Source organism: Mytilus edulis, chromosome 7, assembly GCF_963676685.1.
Source record: "Mytilus edulis chromosome 7, xbMytEdul2.2, whole genome shotgun sequence".
NCBI lineage: Eukaryota > Metazoa > Mollusca > Bivalvia > Mytilida > Mytilidae > Mytilus > Mytilus edulis.
This window is the reverse complement of record NC_092350.1, coordinates 65,471,568-65,488,755: the sequence shown is the minus strand read 5'-3', so window position 1 is coordinate 65,488,755 and position 17,188 is coordinate 65,471,568. Positions and strand designations below refer to the sequence as shown.

At 30.1% G+C, this 17,188-nt stretch overlaps 1 protein-coding gene across 1 annotated transcript in view; it reads right to left on the bottom strand.

Annotated features, from left to right (window-relative positions):
* LOC139482002 (golgin subfamily A member 6-like protein 6) overlaps positions 1 to 17,188 on the bottom strand; it is a 36,684-nt gene that overhangs the window by 809 nt on the left and 18,687 nt on the right. The window contains exons 7-13 of the mRNA XM_071265635.1: positions 15,211 to 15,303; positions 13,138 to 13,221; positions 11,020 to 11,103; positions 9,860 to 9,943; positions 6,608 to 6,658; positions 3,524 to 3,580; positions 2,918 to 2,983 (exon numbers count right to left, since the gene is read on the bottom strand). Coding sequence (XP_071121736.1) covers positions 2,918 to 2,983; positions 3,524 to 3,580; positions 6,608 to 6,658; positions 9,860 to 9,943; positions 11,020 to 11,103; positions 13,138 to 13,221; positions 15,211 to 15,303 — 519 coding nt within the window. The remainder of the gene's footprint in view (positions 1 to 2,917; positions 2,984 to 3,523; positions 3,581 to 6,607; positions 6,659 to 9,859; positions 9,944 to 11,019; positions 11,104 to 13,137; positions 13,222 to 15,210; positions 15,304 to 17,188) is intronic.

Sequence of the window (17,188 nt, the reverse complement as noted above, 5' to 3'; positions counted from 1 at the left end):
CTTTATGAAAATGTATTTTTCAGGAAAAAAGTATATGCCATGCATGTATTGATAGATGCGAGAAACTGTATATAAAATGTTAAGGATAACTTCGTTATTTTAAATATTGAAACTGTAATTCAGCGAATTATAGAAATTATGAAAAACGTGGAATATAAAAGATGCCATACTCTAATGGAAATTAAAAATGGAAAGTCCCTTATTCAATGGTAGAATCAAAAGCTCAAACGCATCAAACGATTTTGACATTAACTGAAAAAAAGAGTTGTACACAAATAAGGACACCGGCAATGTTTGATATACCGAAAAAATAATTCAGAAAACACTAAATTTGATGTCATACAAGTGAGAGATTAAGTTCGCTATAAAACCAGGTTAAGTTCAATATGTTCTACATAAATCATGATATGACAGTTGTTATCCATTCGTTTGATGTGTATGAGCTTTTGATTTGCCATTTGATAAGGAACTTTCCGTTTGGTTTTTTTATCGGAATTCAGTATTGTTTTGTAATTTTATTTTTCATTTTACTCCATGTTTTGACATGCTCTTGAAACTGAAGTTATTATATAACACTAGTACATATACAACATTATATAAGAGACGGTATCTCTCCGTCAAACAATCACAAAATAGCAGCCTAATATTAATCACGATTTCGATTTTCAAAGACATTGTACGTGTTGCATTTTATGCACTTGTGCTAGTTCCCAATTCACATATAATCCGGCTGACCTCAACATTTAAAAAAAACAATTCCCTTCGAAATGTGTTGTCGAAAGGTCCGAAATATCGTGAGCCTAAATCCATCAATTGGAAATACAACTTTAAAATTTTGATGGATTCAGTCGAGGATTATGCCAGGCAATGGGCTAAGCGCGAGAAGGGAGTCTCTTTCCGAATGGATTAAGATGGTGATGTCGTTGATACAAATCAGAATTAAGAAACTGAATGGGTCTATCAATGCCCATGCTACGTCAATTTTTAAAGACTCATATGTTGCAAAACACTTATCCTTCCTCCATGACAAATATGTTGTTGTCCCCGCGGATAAAGTCCCAAATAACATCGTTTGTGTGTGTAAAACTCATTACATTAACTGCTTGATAAACGAATTAGGTATTGACAATTCACTTGAACACTCAACATATACCCTCACGACACTTACCAAAGCGGAAGTCCTGGATAATCAAGTTCTATGTTCCTTCGGAATTTCAACCAAAAATGAAGAACTGGATCTTCCATCACTGTATTTGATACCTAAACTACATAAGTGTTCTTACAAACAACGGTATATTGCTGGATCTTCCAAGTGCTCCATGAAACCTCTTTCTAAATTATTTTCATCTATTTTATAGGCAATCAAAGACGGGCTTCAAAGTTATTGTGAAACTGCCTATTCTAGAAGTGGCGTGAGTCAGATATGGATACTTAAAAATTCCAAAGATTTGTTAAGAGTAGATACAATCTAACTCTCTTTCATCTTAAAACATTTGGCTTGTCTACACTTTACAAAAGTATTCCACATTCCAAACTAAAAAAACAAATTGAAAGAGGTAGTTTTGCTTTGTTTCATAAAAAAGAATGGCCAACGTAAATACAAGTATCTTGTCTAAGAGAGGGATAAATCCTACTTTGAAAAGGATCACTCTTATTCAAACAAAAAATTCTCAGAAACTGACATTATCAAGATGCTGGGTTTTTTTTATTGAAAACATATTTGTTACGTTCGGAGGACGTGTTTTTCAACAGACTGTCGGCATTCCAATGGTAATCAATTGTACCCCTCTTCTTGTCGACATGTTTCTTTATTATTATAAGGCTGACTTCATACAGGAACTTCTTAGGAAGAAAGAAAAGAAGTTAGCAATATCCTTTAACTCTACTTTTCGCTATATAGATGACGTTGTTTCACTAGATAATTCAAAAATTGGTGACTATGTTGAACGCATCTATCCCATCCAACTAGAGATAAAGGATACAACAGATACAGTTAAGTTGGCCTCACATCTTGACTAACATATAGAAATTGACAGTGAGGGTCGATTGAAAACAAAACTTTATGACAAAAGAGATGATTTCAGCTTTCCGATTGTGAACTTTCCCTTTCTAAGTAGCAACATTCCCGCAGCACCTGCATACGGGGTATATATCTGCTAATTTATAATATATTCCAGTGCTTGCATTTCCTATCATGATTTTCTTGTTAGAGGGTTGCTGCTCACATGGAAGCTTTTAAACCAAGAGTTCCAAATGGTGAAGTTGAAATCATCCCTTCGTATCTTTTACGGAGGCCATCACAAGTTGGTTGAACGTTTAGGAATAACCGTTTCACAAATGATATCGGATATGTTCCTTACGTCGTAACTACAATCCCCTTTCCTTTTCTTTCATGAATGTAACCTACCGAATTAGACTTTTTACCGGATTTGTTATAACATAAGTAACACGACGGGTGCCACATGTGGAGCCGGAACACCTGCGATCACCTCTAGTTTTTGGTGGGGTTCATGTTGTTTATTCTTTAGTTTTCTATGTTGTGTCGTGTGTTCTATTGTTTGTCTGTTTGTCTTTTTCATTTTTAGCCAGGGGTTGTCAGTTTATTTTCGATTTATGAGTTTGACTGTCCCTCTGGTATTTTTGTCCCTCTTTTATGACAACACAAAATCAATTATGTTGAAGTTGGTATACTGTTTGTCTGAGCTTGCTTTCCCATGAGGAACTACTTGTTGGCATCTTCTTATAGCCATATTATTCGGAGTTCCTTGATCAAAATAATATGATCAAAGAATCTAGATCATTTTATTCCAAATTCATGAATATTGACGATGTTCTTTCCATTAACAATTCAAACTTTTTCTGCTTGTGTTTAATAAATTCATCCCCTAGAACTAGAACATGTATTTTATCATAATACCTTGAGCATAACACCAACGTTTTTCTTCAGGTTTTGTTGGACTTGTCAAAATCGTGGTTTGATAGTCTAAAAGAAACCCAAATTAACACATTAACAATAATCAAGACAGTTTTCTATATGTCATAGATTTAGAATAAATTAAATTTGTTAAACATATTACGTTTTTATATCAAGTGCAAGAATGTCGAGCAAATGTTTTTTTTTTGTGAATAAGTATAAAACGATTAACATGTTGTTCAAAAACTTTGTTGGATCAAACAAATAATTATAATTTTTTAAAACAATATATTCACAGAGAAGAGATAATGTATGTAGGAGAATAATAGACAAAGGTTCATTTCACTTTGCAATTTATACCTGAAATATTTTTCAAGCTCAAAGTGTTCACGTGTAGAAGCACAGATCAAATGTGTAAGTTTGACTGAAACACACTGATGGAAATGTAAAATAACAAAACATATTTGAAATGAAAAACTATTGTATAGTCAGTGAACTTAATAAAAGATCCCCTCATGCTACACTCTGAGTTGATCATAAGGTTAATTAATATCGATGCGTGCTATCGTGTATATGCTGTATAAATGAATTATTTTGAAATGTTATTACCTGTTCCGCCAATCCAAGTGAAACCCCGCTCTTCTGACGGGTCGGCATTTTCTGCATCTATAAGGAAAAATAGATATTTTTAGAAACGTTTCGTTTATTTCATACACACATTTGATATCTCTTTAATATACAAATAAGACGTTGCATTATGACCAATGAGATCACTCTCAGATAGAAGAAGATAACAACTGTAGATCACCCTACAGTCTTCAACAATGAGTCACTTAGCCATGTATATTTTATGAATTTGAACATGGAACTATCAGCTTTCTTCTAAGTAAATCTAACATGTAGGAGGATGGTATGATTATTCATTTTATTGTAAAAACATTTAGTTTACATTCATGAGTCGTGTTATATTTTTATTGTCTTGGAACTCATTTTCCTAAAGAAATGTCAGTGATTAAAAACCTCAGTTTACAATTCGATGTGGGTGGTCTAATCATATCGATTATTTGAGAACGTTTTTAAATCAACGTAATTAAGCATTCTTCTATAATATACAAAATGTGAGACCGAAAACAAAATTATCTCATTTATAATGGAACACTTCAGATGTCAGACAATACATCATACTATATAAAATTTCAATAATTACCAGCACAAATGATACCGACATGTATCTTATTTACCAATTTCTATTAAAATATTTTTTTCAATAGAGGTTTTTAGAGTCAAACATATGAAACGTCTAAGAGCGGACTAAACGAATTTCACAGTACTTGTATGTAAACCAACTACATAGTCTTAATGTTATATCTTTCAATTAAAGGTTATCGGGTTTCATATGACAAACGAATGTCTAATTAAGCAGAATTATTTCATCTATGAATATATTTTTTTGTTACCAATTAAAATTGTAAAATCTTTGATCCCTTAATTGTAATAAGTTCTAATTTAAAGCGTTCAAAATAAAAACCAAACAACACAAGTACAACAATGGGCCGTCATATTCGAATTTTATCCTGAGCGTTAGCGAGGGATACAATTAACGAATATCACGGCCCAGGCCATGTGTAAATTTACAACAAATCTATGGCTTCCATGAATTATTTCGATTCTAATAGGACAAATACGATCATTAAAAAACTGAAGCGATGATGGGTATACCGTGTGTTTGGCTGTTCTATTTAACCCACTGTTCGATATTTGTAAAACTAATAATCTAATAATCCTGCATGAATGATTTCTGAACTAACCGCTAGAAAAAAAATGTGATTACTTTTTTTACTTCTCAGTAAACCCAACATTTGCGATTTTAAATTCACATTTTTTATCGTAAGCTACCGTTAAATTCACTGTTGACATGTTCTAACCAAGGAGCCGCCATGTTGACTTGCTGAAATTAGTAAATGTGCGAATAATGCAATAGAACAGAAAACCATATATTTTTGGAATCGGTGTGCAAAACGCTATCATTTGACGCTGTATATGATATTTCAAACTGAATTTCCTTAGTTCTATATCAAAATTGATTTTTATGGGTGGAAAGACCTCCTTTAATTATTATTAGAAAAATATCAATAAATTTTGTTCTTAGAAAAATGTTTGTTTCGCAATTTGTCGCTAAGTTATTTCTTTTATTGTATCATTTAGTTTATGTGCTTTTAAATTTCACCCTGCTAAGAGGAACAATTTTCTTTGTATAAGAGTTATCTCCATATTCACTGTTAATCAGATATGTGCATCTTCTTCGTAACAAGAAAAGAAAAGCGACAAAAATTCTTTTTTCGAAATCGTTCGCTACATCTTCAGAAAAGTTTGGCTAATTTGGATCGAAGTGATTCAATGACATTTTATAGGAGTTATTTCCCTTTACCATATACATGTACATTTTTAGGTATGTTTTTTTACTCATAAACTGTTTAACCGTTTAACCCTGGAATGTTTTTATTTGAATCCCCTAGATTCTAACTTAGAAAATTAGATCAATGTCAAAAGTCAAGGTCAAGCTCTCAATTTGAATTTTCTCAAACACTATTCAAGATATCTATAAAAGAACAAGTGCAAAATGTTTGGTTTATTGTAAAAAAGATATATTACTTTTGGTCTGAAACAATCTCATGGCATCTTATAAGAAATAGTGAACATGAAATGTCTAATCATAAGGTATATTGATTATTACTTTAACTTAATTCAATATAAAGAGATTTGACCTTTTATAAAAAGGTTGGATGACATTTGACCTTGATAAAACGACAACCGGAAGTAACATTGAGAAAAACGGAAATAGCCAATTTTGCACTTTTTTCATGTAAAAGTACTCAGAATCCATATATATATTTTGTAATTTAAATACATAAACCTATAACTAAAGACTAGAAGTGATTTTCGATAAACCTAGAGTGGCCAATTGTGATGATTGTCTCCTAATTTACAGGCAAAAGTAAATAAAAACTATATATTTTTGGAATCGAAGTGAAATAAGCTATCATATGAGACCGGAAGTGATATTCACGTCACCGGAAGTAGCATATTATCTACCATATTTCACTCTAAAGTAATAACCACTTCTTCTTCGCATCAGCAGAAAGAAGCTTAAGATTTGATGCCATTTTCAATTTTTAGTAAACAGGAGCTAGAATCTTTTCAATAATTGTGAAAATTGATTTTGGAAAGATATTCAATTGTTCTTTTAACAATTTAATTATTTTTAATTCTTTAAAAAAAATGTTCCGGATGATTGTCAAAAATGATTATAAAAATGGCTTGTCGATAGGTAGAAACAATGTCTGGTATAACATGTATAATTCTTTGTTTTAGGATCTATGAAACTGTATAATTATGCGTTTGTCATTATCTTGTTGGGTAAAACAACCTTACGATTGACAACAGATTTTCACAATTAATTCAGACAACGTTTGTTCTGTTTATTGACATACTTTTTTTTATTTAAAGTTATCACGTGGTTTTATAACCGGAATGCCGTCCATACTGCTACATGTAGAGAGTTAATGTAGTGATGTATGAGAATAAAACTTTCATTTTTAATAAATTTGTGGTTTTGTTTTATACATAATGAACATAGTATTCTTTTTTGCGGAGTTTCCCTTAAATAAAAAGGAAAGTAAGTTAACAGGTTACCTATCGAAGTAGGGCGCTTTTGTGTTTTTGTCTGATCCTCATTCTTTGATCCTGTGAATTAAATTAAAAATCATTCATCCTTACATCCCGTTTAATTCATATAAACCTAACGTGTTTTAAATTGCACTGCATTGTGAACAGCCTTCTAAGGTGGACATACGCGTACCTATAATAATACGATCTTGAACAATAAAATACAGAGTAACAATAGGATGTGTTCATACAAATGTGTTTTTTGTTTTCGTTATTCGTTGACTACTTTTTTCAGTACCTGATAGTCTTGTTAAAAAAACTGGACAGTGTTTATGTACGAAGTTAAATTAAAGCATGTAGGTGACTAACTGTTAGTTCCCATTATACTGTTTGTATTGTACAATTTGAATAAATTAAATAAAAAATTAAATAAAAAAAATACCGAACTGCAAGGAAAATTTAAAACGAATTGTCCATATTGAAATTGCAAAATGGAAAGGCCGAAAACATTAAAAGAATGGATACAAACTGAAATATCATGGACTGGGTATCAGTAATTTTTTTATGTAAAAATGTTAGATTTACACAGGTTTTATAGCTAACCAAACCTCTCAATTGTATGATTTTCGCATTAATGTCAATTATATTGACAGCAATGTGTAAACCAACACAAACAGACACATACATACACAGATTTCGATTTGTTAGTACAGTAATGACAATTCAGATTGATGTTAACTGGGACAGCTGACAAATAAGGCCAATCTCTTTAAAATCTGTCTAAGTATACCATAATGAATCAATTTACTTTCCAAAACAAAGGTTACGCGCATCAGTACTTAAAGTCACTAAACATATAGTACATTGTAACAAAACGTCATTAACATATTTTCTACCATATACACATTTGATTTATACGTTGTATGACCAATATCTGAAACCATCTCCTGCCAAAACCAAAAAACTTTTGTACTTACATTTGTGTTGGCTTTCTTTGGAATCATATGTTTTTCATTTGATGTATTTATGTTAGTTTCTGTGTCTTTAATTATATACCAAAATCACTGTTTACAAGTAGGAGACTACTAAATATCAAAATTTGACTGAAATTTGTTAAAACTTTACTATACTAAAATATGAGAGATCACTTATCTTAAAAAGTAGAATATAAGTCGACATATAAATCACAATGCGTATACAAAATAACCGCCGATATGTATATTGGAAATATTTTGAGACCATAGAGAATATGTCAAAGGGACAAAAATCCGATCAAAGAGCTTAAAAAGATGGTTTACTTATCGCCGACTGCCAATTAAATTCGAATTAAATTACAATTCATGGACAGATATATTTTCGAAATCTACCGTTTACTAAAATGGAGAATTGGTTTGAGTAAATTCGTTTTGTTTCATTATACATGTTATATATTATGTAATCTCTGAAATATCCTCTTTTTGTCGAACAAGCCTTTTTCACAATAGTTAATCATCATTGACTTGCCAGGTATAATATGTCGTGAGAATTTCTTACCCTTCCGAAACAGATAAGTACAGTTCGTGTTGTTCAATACTAGATTGCACCAAAATGTATAAGGGGTTCTTGAATCCATCTTCAGATTGATTTTTCTACCAACGATGCTATATTTCTGATTCACATTCGTAAATTGTTGTTTATATTTTGTTTTAAACATTGATTCAAATGTACATAACATTGCCAAATTAAATGTTGACTGTAGTTCAGTGGTATTTGTAATGCTAACAAGAATAAAATATGTGAGATCACTTCCACAAAAATTAGAATAAGCGCACATTCACTTGCCAGTGAAACTGGCAGATACAGTAAACAAAAACTTTAACAAGGTAAATATTCTATACATCTTGCAGAGATAAATTAGGCGTTTTAGTCTTAACCCTTTTATGTTATTTTCTTTACAACAATCTTCAGAAGATTAATATTTTCCAAAATACGATTAAATATAATAATATTACATCAGAAATCTATTTAATTTTTAAAGTTCATAATAGCACTTAGTGTCAGTTCGTCTATACTAAGTTATTGAAATACTAGACAAAATACTCATTTAGTCATTTGTATTTCAAGCATATCATTACAAGCCTTTATCACAATAATTTATCATTATTTACATAACGCGTGTAATATGTCACAAGAACTTCTTATCTTTTTGAAATTGATTTGTGCAGATCGTGTTGTTCAATCGTTAGATTTCACTTCAGTGTATTAAAGGTTCTTGATTCCATGTTCAGAGTTATTTTTCCAAATGATGCTAGATTTTTTATACACATTTGTATCTTATTCCTTACATTTTGCTCTAAACATTGTTCCAAATGTTCATAAGGGTGTCGCATAATTTGTTGACTGAAGGTAAGTGGCATATTAAATGTAAACAAGAATATTCAGTGTTATTAGATAATATTACGAAGCCTTTCTTCAAAACAATACAACGTGAAGAGAAACCAATTAATTAAAAATTGACATAAACTATATGTCAAATAAAACAAAACATTATGTTTCTGTTGTTATGCATCATGTTTTATTAAAAGTAATTGTCATGTTGTATATGTCATGTATACTGTACATTTGGAGTTAATGAGAAATCATGAGGGAAAACTTTCAACATATACATCACAATGCGTTTACAAAATAACCGCTGATATGTATATTGATATTAATTTGAGACCATGATATAACTATGGATACATGTATGCAGTTGTAAATGACGTAAATAAAAATGAGTAAAAGAGGGACGAAAGATACCAAAGGGACAGTCAAACTCATAAATCTAAAACAAACTGACAACGCCATGGCTAAAAATAAAAAAGACAAACAGAAAAACAATAGTACACACGACACAACATAGAAAACTAAAGAATAAACAACACGAACCCCAAGTAAGAAATAGGGAATAAGTCAAAGGGACAAAACCCCGATCAAAGATCATAAAATGATGGTTTGCTTATCGATGACCGCAAATTAATTTCAAATTAAATTATAATTAACGGGTGGATATATTTTCGAAATTTACCGTGACGTAAAAAATACAAAGAATCGTGATGATTACTTATTTCTTTTAAAAATAATACGGGACAGAATAATGTCCACCACTGAAAACTATATAATGAAATGTAAGTATGGGGCGGAATCGGTTTTTGTTTTATAATATTTGATGGAATTTCTGATATTTCGTCTCTTTGTTGAACGACTTCATGAACACCAAACCTCTTTTTTTCTCAAATTCAAATGCAAGTTTAAAATTACCTTCATTCATACGCCTTCGCCTTCTCCGTGAGTCGTGGTCTGTTCTGGGTGTAGTTTCTTTAAACCGATTCATTTTGTCTTCGTCTGTTGAAGTAATCAAACAATTAAAGAAGTCATATTGAAACAATTAATTTCTATTTTTCATCGAACAAGCCTTTCTCACAATAGTTTATCATTATTTACATCACGCGTGTAATATGTCACAAGAACTTCTTATCTTTCTGAAATTGATTTGTGCAGATCGTGTTGTTCAATCGTTAGATTTCACTTCAATGTATTGAAGGTTCTTGATTCCATGTTCAGAGTTATTTTTCCAAATGATGCTAGATTTTTTATACACATTTGTATCTTATTCCTTACATTTTGCTCTAAACATTGTTCCAAATGTTCATAAGGGTGTCGCATAATTTGTTGACTGAAGGTAAGTGGCATATTAAATGTAAACAAAAATATTCAGTGTTATTAGATAATATTACGAAGCCTTTCTTCAAAAAAATACAACGTGAAGAGAAACCAATTAATTAAAAATTGACATAAACTGTATGTCAAATAAAACAAAACATTATGTTTCTGTTGTTATGCATCATGTTTTATTAAAAGTAATTGTCATGTTGTATATGTCATGTATACTGTACATTTGGAGTTAATGAGAAATCATGAGGGAAAACTTTCAACATATACATCACAATGCGTTTACAAAATAACCGCTGATATGTATATTGATATTAATTTGAGACCATGATATAACTATGGATACATGTATGCAGTTGTAAATGACGTAAATAAAAATGAGTAAGAAATAGGGAATAAGTCAAAGGGACAAAACCCCGATCAAAGATCATAAAATGATGGTTTGCTTATCGATGACCGCAAATTAATTTCAAATTAAATTATAATTAACGGGTGGATATATTTTCGAAATTTACCGTGACGTAAAAAATACAATGAATCGTGATGATTACTTATTTCTTTTAAAAATAATACGGGACAGAATAATGTCCACCACTGAAAACTATATAATGAAATGTAAGTATGGGGCGGAATCGGTTTTTGTTTTATAATATTTGATGGAATTTCTGATATTCCGTCTCTTTGTTGAACGACTTCATGAACACCAAACCTCTTTTTTTTCTCAAATTCAAATGCAAGTTTAAAATTACCTTCATTCATACGCCTTCGCCTTCTCCGTGAGTCGTGGTCTGATCTGGGTGTAGTTTCTTTAAACCTATTCATTTTGTCTTCATCTGTTTAAGTAATCAAACAATTAAAGAAGTCATATTTAAACAATTAATTTCTATTTTTTATCGAACAAGCCTTTATCACAATAGTTTATCATTATTTACATCACGCGTGTAATATCTCACAAGAACTTCTTATCTCTCTGAAATTGATTTGTGTAGATCGTGTTTTTCAATCGTTAGATTTCACTTTAATGTATTGAAGGTTCTTGATTCCATGTTCAGAGTTATTTTTCCGAATGATGCTAGATTTTTTATACACATTTGTATCTTATTCTTTACATTTTGCTTTAAATCTTGTTCCAAATGTTCATAAGAGTGTCGCATAATTTGTTGACTGAAGGTCTGTGGCATATTAAATGTAAACCAGAATATTCAGTGTTATTAGATAATATTAGAAAGCCTTTCTTTAAAAAATACAACGTGAAGAGAAACCAATTAATCAAAAACTGACATTAATTATATGTCAAATGAAATCTTTTTGATGTAGGTATGTTATGTGTTCATCAGCGCCCAAAACTAAAAATTGCAACTTAAGGGTAACGTTTAACATGCCAACAAATACATAATACTGTTGCACATAACTTTATTTCATATGGTACAAACTCGAGTCTAAAATTACAGATTATTGATTATTTAGGTATTATAATAACATTGTTATACGCGCGTCTGGCGTATCAAATTATAAGCCTGGTATCTTTGATAAAGGTTGAGACATAGATTTATTTTTTTCAGTACTGGAATGACTATTCAGATTGAAGTAAAGTAGAAAAGCGAACAAATAAAGGACAACCTCTTTAAAATATCACTAAGTATACATGATCGATGCCGATTTCTTGACATATAGTATTAGTTTTCGTAAACAATTTTGTTCATAATGAAGCAGTTTATCTTTTAAAACAAAGGTTACGCGTTGCCAACATTTATGGCAACAAGCATAATCATAATTATTTAACATGTTTTAGTATTTCCTTGATTCATCAGTAATTAAAGTCACTAAACATATAGACCATTGTAACAACAAGTCAATAACATATGTTGTACTGAAATCAACATTTGACGTAAACGTTCAGTGGTATTTTTAATGCAAAAAATGATAATATATGAGAGATCCCTTCTCAAAAAATAAGCGCACATTCACTTGCCATTGAAACTGGCAGATACAGAAAACAAAAACTTTAACAAGGTAAATTTTCTATACATCTTGCAGAGATACAGTAGAAGATTTAATCTTTATCCTTTTATATAATTTTATTTAAAACAATCTTCAAGAGAAGATTAATATTTTCCAAAATATGATTAAATATAATAATACTAAATCAGTAATCAGTTAACTTTTGGAAGTTCATAATAGCACTTAGTGTCAGTTCGTCTATGCTACAGTTTTTGAAATACTTGACAAAAATACACTTTTAGTTATTTGTATTTAAAGCATATCATTCATTGACATTATGTTTCTGTTGTTATGCATCATGTTTTGTTAAGAGTAAATGTTATGTTGTATATGTCATGTATACTGTACATTTGGAATTAATGAGAAATAATGAGGGACAACTTTCAACATATACATCAAAATGCATATAAAAAATAACCGCTGATATGTAAATTGATATTAATTTGAGACCATGATATAACTACTGATATGCAGTTGTAAATGACGTAAATAAAAATTAGTAACAAAAAGGGAATAGGTCAAAGGGACAAAACCCCGATCAAAGATCATACAATGATGGTTTGCTTATCGATGACCGCAAATTAGATTCAAATTAAATTATAATTAACGTGTGGGTATATTTTCGAAATTTACCGTGACGCAAAAAATACAAACAATCGTGATGATTACTTATTTCTTTTAAAAATAATACGGGACAGACTAATGTCCACCACTGAAAACTATATAATGAAATGTAAGTATGGGGTGGAATCGGTTTTGTTTTATAATATTTGATGGAATTTCTGATATTTCGTCTCTTTGTTGAACAACTTCATCAACACCAAACCTCTTTTTTTTCTCAAATTCAAATGCAAGTTTAAAATTACCTTCATTCATACGCCTTCGCCTTCTCCATGAGTCGTGGTCTGATCTGGGTGTAGTTTCTTTAAACCTATTCATTTTGTCTTCATCTGTTTAAGTAATCAAACAATTAAAGAAGTCATATTGAAACAATTAATTTCTATTTTTCATCGAACAAGCCTTTATCACAATAGTTTATCATTATTTCTTTTTTTTCAGAAATTGATTTGTGCAGATCGTATTGTTCAATCGTTAGATTTCACTTCAATGTATTGAAGGTTCTTGATTTCATGTTCAGAGTTATTTTCCCAAATGATGCTAGATTTTTTATACACATTTGTATCTTATTCTTTACATTTTGCTTTAAACATTGTTCCAAATGTTCATAAGAGTGTCGCATAATTTGTTGACTGAAGGTCAGTGGCATATTAAATGTAAACCAGAATATTCAGTGTTATTAGATAATATTAGGAAGCCTTTCTTCAAAATAGTACAACGTGAAGAGAAACCAATTAAACAAAAATTGACATTAATTATATGTCAAATAAAAACTTTTTGATGTAGGTATGTTATGTGTTCATCAGCGCCCTAAACTAAAAATTGCAACTTAAGGGTAACGTTTAACATACCAACAAATACATAATACTGTTGCACCTAACTTTATTTCATGTGGTACAAACTCGAGTCTAAAATTACAGATTATTGATTATTTAGGTATTATAATAACATTGTTATACGCGTCTGGCGTATCAAATTATAAGCCTGGTATCTTTGATAAATGTTGAGACATAGATTTATTTTTTTCAGTACTGGAATGACTATTCAGATTGAAGTAAAGTAGAATAGCGAACAAAGAAAGGACAACCTCTTTAAAATATCACTAAGTATACATGATCGATGCCGATTTCTTGACAATATATTATTAGTTTTCGTAAACGATTTTTTTCATAATGAAGCAATTTATTTTCCAAAACAAAGGTTACGCGTTGCTTACATTTATGGCAACAAACATAATCATAATTATTTAACATGTTTTAGTATTTCCTTGATTCATCAGTAATTAAAGTCACTAAAAATATAGACCATTGTAACAACAAGTCAATAACATATGTTGTACTGAAATCAACACTTGACGTATACGTTCAGTGGTATTTTTAATGCCAAAAAGGATAATATATGAGAGATTACTTCTCACACAATAAATGCACATTCAATTGTCATGGAAACTGGCAGATACAGTTAGCAAAAACTTTAACAAGGTAAATATTCTATACATCTTGCGGAGATACAGTAGAAGATTTAATCTTTATCCTTTTATTTTATTTTCTTTAAAACAATCTTCAAGAGAAGATTAATATTTTCCAAAATATGATTAAATATAATAATAGTAAATCAGTAATCAATTAGTTTTTTGAAGTTCATAATAGCACTTGTGTCAGTTCGTCTATGCTAAGTTTTTGAAATACTTGACAAAAATACACTTTTAGTAATTTGTATTTAAAGCATATCATTCATTGACATTATGTTTCTGTTGTTATGCACCATTTTGTTATTTAAAGTTATTGTCATGTTGTATATGTCATGTATACTGTTCATTTGGAATTAAGGCGAAATCATGAGGGAAAACTTTCAACATATACACAAAATAACCGCTGATATGTATATTGATATTAATTTGAGACTATGATATAACTACGGATATGCAGCTGTAAATGACGTAAATAAAAATGAGTAACAAAAAGGGAATAAGTCAAAGGGACAAAACTCCGATAAAGGATCATACAATGATGGTTTGCTAATCCATGACCGCAAATTAGATTTAAATTAAATTATAATTAACGTGTGGATATATTTTCGAAATTTACCGTGACGCAAAAAATACAAACAATCGTGATGATTACTTATTTCTTTTAAAAATAATACGGGACAGACTAATGTCTTCCACTGAAAACTATATGATGAAATGTAAGTATGGGGCGGAATCGGTTTTGTTTTATAATATTTGATGGAATTTCTGATATTTCGTCTCTTTGTTGAACGACTTCATGAACACCAAACCTCTTTTTTTTTCTCAAATTCAAATGCAAGTTTAAAATTACCTTCATTCATACGCCTTCGCCCTCTCAATGAGTCGTGGTCTGATCTGGGTGTACTAAAAGTAGTTTCTTTAAATCTATTCATTTTGTCTTCATCTGTTTAAGTAATCAAACAATTAAAGAAGTCATATTTAAAGAATTAATTTCTATTTTTCATCGAACAAGCCTTTATCACAATAGTTTATCATTATTTACATCACGCGTGTAATATGTCACAAGAACTTCTTATCTCTCTGAAATTGATTTGTATAGATCGTGTTTTTCAATCGTTAGATTTCACTTCAATGTATTGAAGGTTCTTGATTCCATGTTCAGAGTTATTTTTCCAAATGATGCTAGATCTTTTATACATATTTGTCTCTTATTCTTTACATTTTGCTTTAAATATTGTTCCAAATGTTCATAAGAGTGTCGCATAATTTGTTGACTGAAGGTCTGTGGCATATTAAATGTAAACCAGAATATTCAGTGTTATTAGATAATATAAGAAAGCCTTTCTTTAAGAAATACAACGTGAAGAGAAACCAATTAATCAAAAACTGACATTAATTATATGTCAAATGAAATCTTTTTGATGTAGGTATGTTATGTGTTCATCAGCGCCCAAAACTAAAAATTGCAACTTAAGGGTAACGTTTAACATGCCAACAAATACATAATACTGTTGCACATAACTTTATTTCATATGGTACAAACTCGAGTCTAAAATTACAGATTATTGATTATTTAGGTATTATAATAACATTGTTATACGCGTCTGGCGTATCAAATTATAAGCCTGGTATCTTTGATAAATGTTGAGACATAGATTTATTTTTTTCAGTACTGGAATGACTATTCAGATTGAAGTAAAGTAGAAAAGCGAACAAATAAAGGACAACCTCTTTAAAATATCACTAAGTATACATGATCGATGCCGATTTCTTGACATATAGTATTAGTTTTCGTAAACGATTTTTTTCATAATGAAGCAATTTATTTTCCAAAACAAAGGTTACGCGTTGCCAACATTTATGGTAACAAACATAATCATAATTATTTAACATGTTTTAGTATTTCCTTGATTCATCAGTAATTAAAGTCACTAAACATATAGACCATTGTAACAACAAATCAATAACATATGTTGTACTGAAATCAACATTTGACGTATACGTTCAGTGGTATTTTTAATGCAAAAAATGATAATATATGAGAGATCCCTTCTCAAAAAATAAGCGCACATTCACTTGCCATTGAAACTGGCAGATACAGAAAACAAAAACTTTAACAAGGTAAATTTTCTATACATCTTGCGGAGATACAGTAGAAGATTTAATCTTTATCCTTTTATATAATTTTATTTAAAACAATCTTCAAGAGAAGATTAATATTTTCCAAAATATGATTAAATATAACAATACTAAATCAGTAATCAATTAACTTTTGGAAGTTCATAATAGCACTTAGTGTCAGTTCGTCTATGCTACAGTTTTTGAAATACTTGACAAAAATACACTTTTAGTTATTTGTATTTAAAGCATATCATTCATTGACATTATGTTTCTGTTGTTATGCATCATGTTTTGTTTAAAGTAAATGTTATGTTGTATATGTCATGTATACTGTACATTTGGAATTAATGAGAAATAATGAGGGACAACTTTCAACATATACATCAAAATGCGTATAAAAAATAACCGCTGATATGTAAATTGATATTAATTTGAGACCATGATATAACTATTGATATGCAGTTGTAAATGACGTAAATAAAAATTAGTAACAAAAAGGGAATAGGTCAAAGGGACAAAACCCCGATCAAAGATCATACAATGATGGTTTGCTTATCGATGACCGCAAATTAGATTCAAATTAAATTATAATTAACGTGTGGATATATTTTCGAAATTTACCGTGACGCAAAAAATACAAACAATCGTGATGATTACTTATTTCTTTTAAAAATAATACGGGACAGACTAATGTCCACCACTGAAAA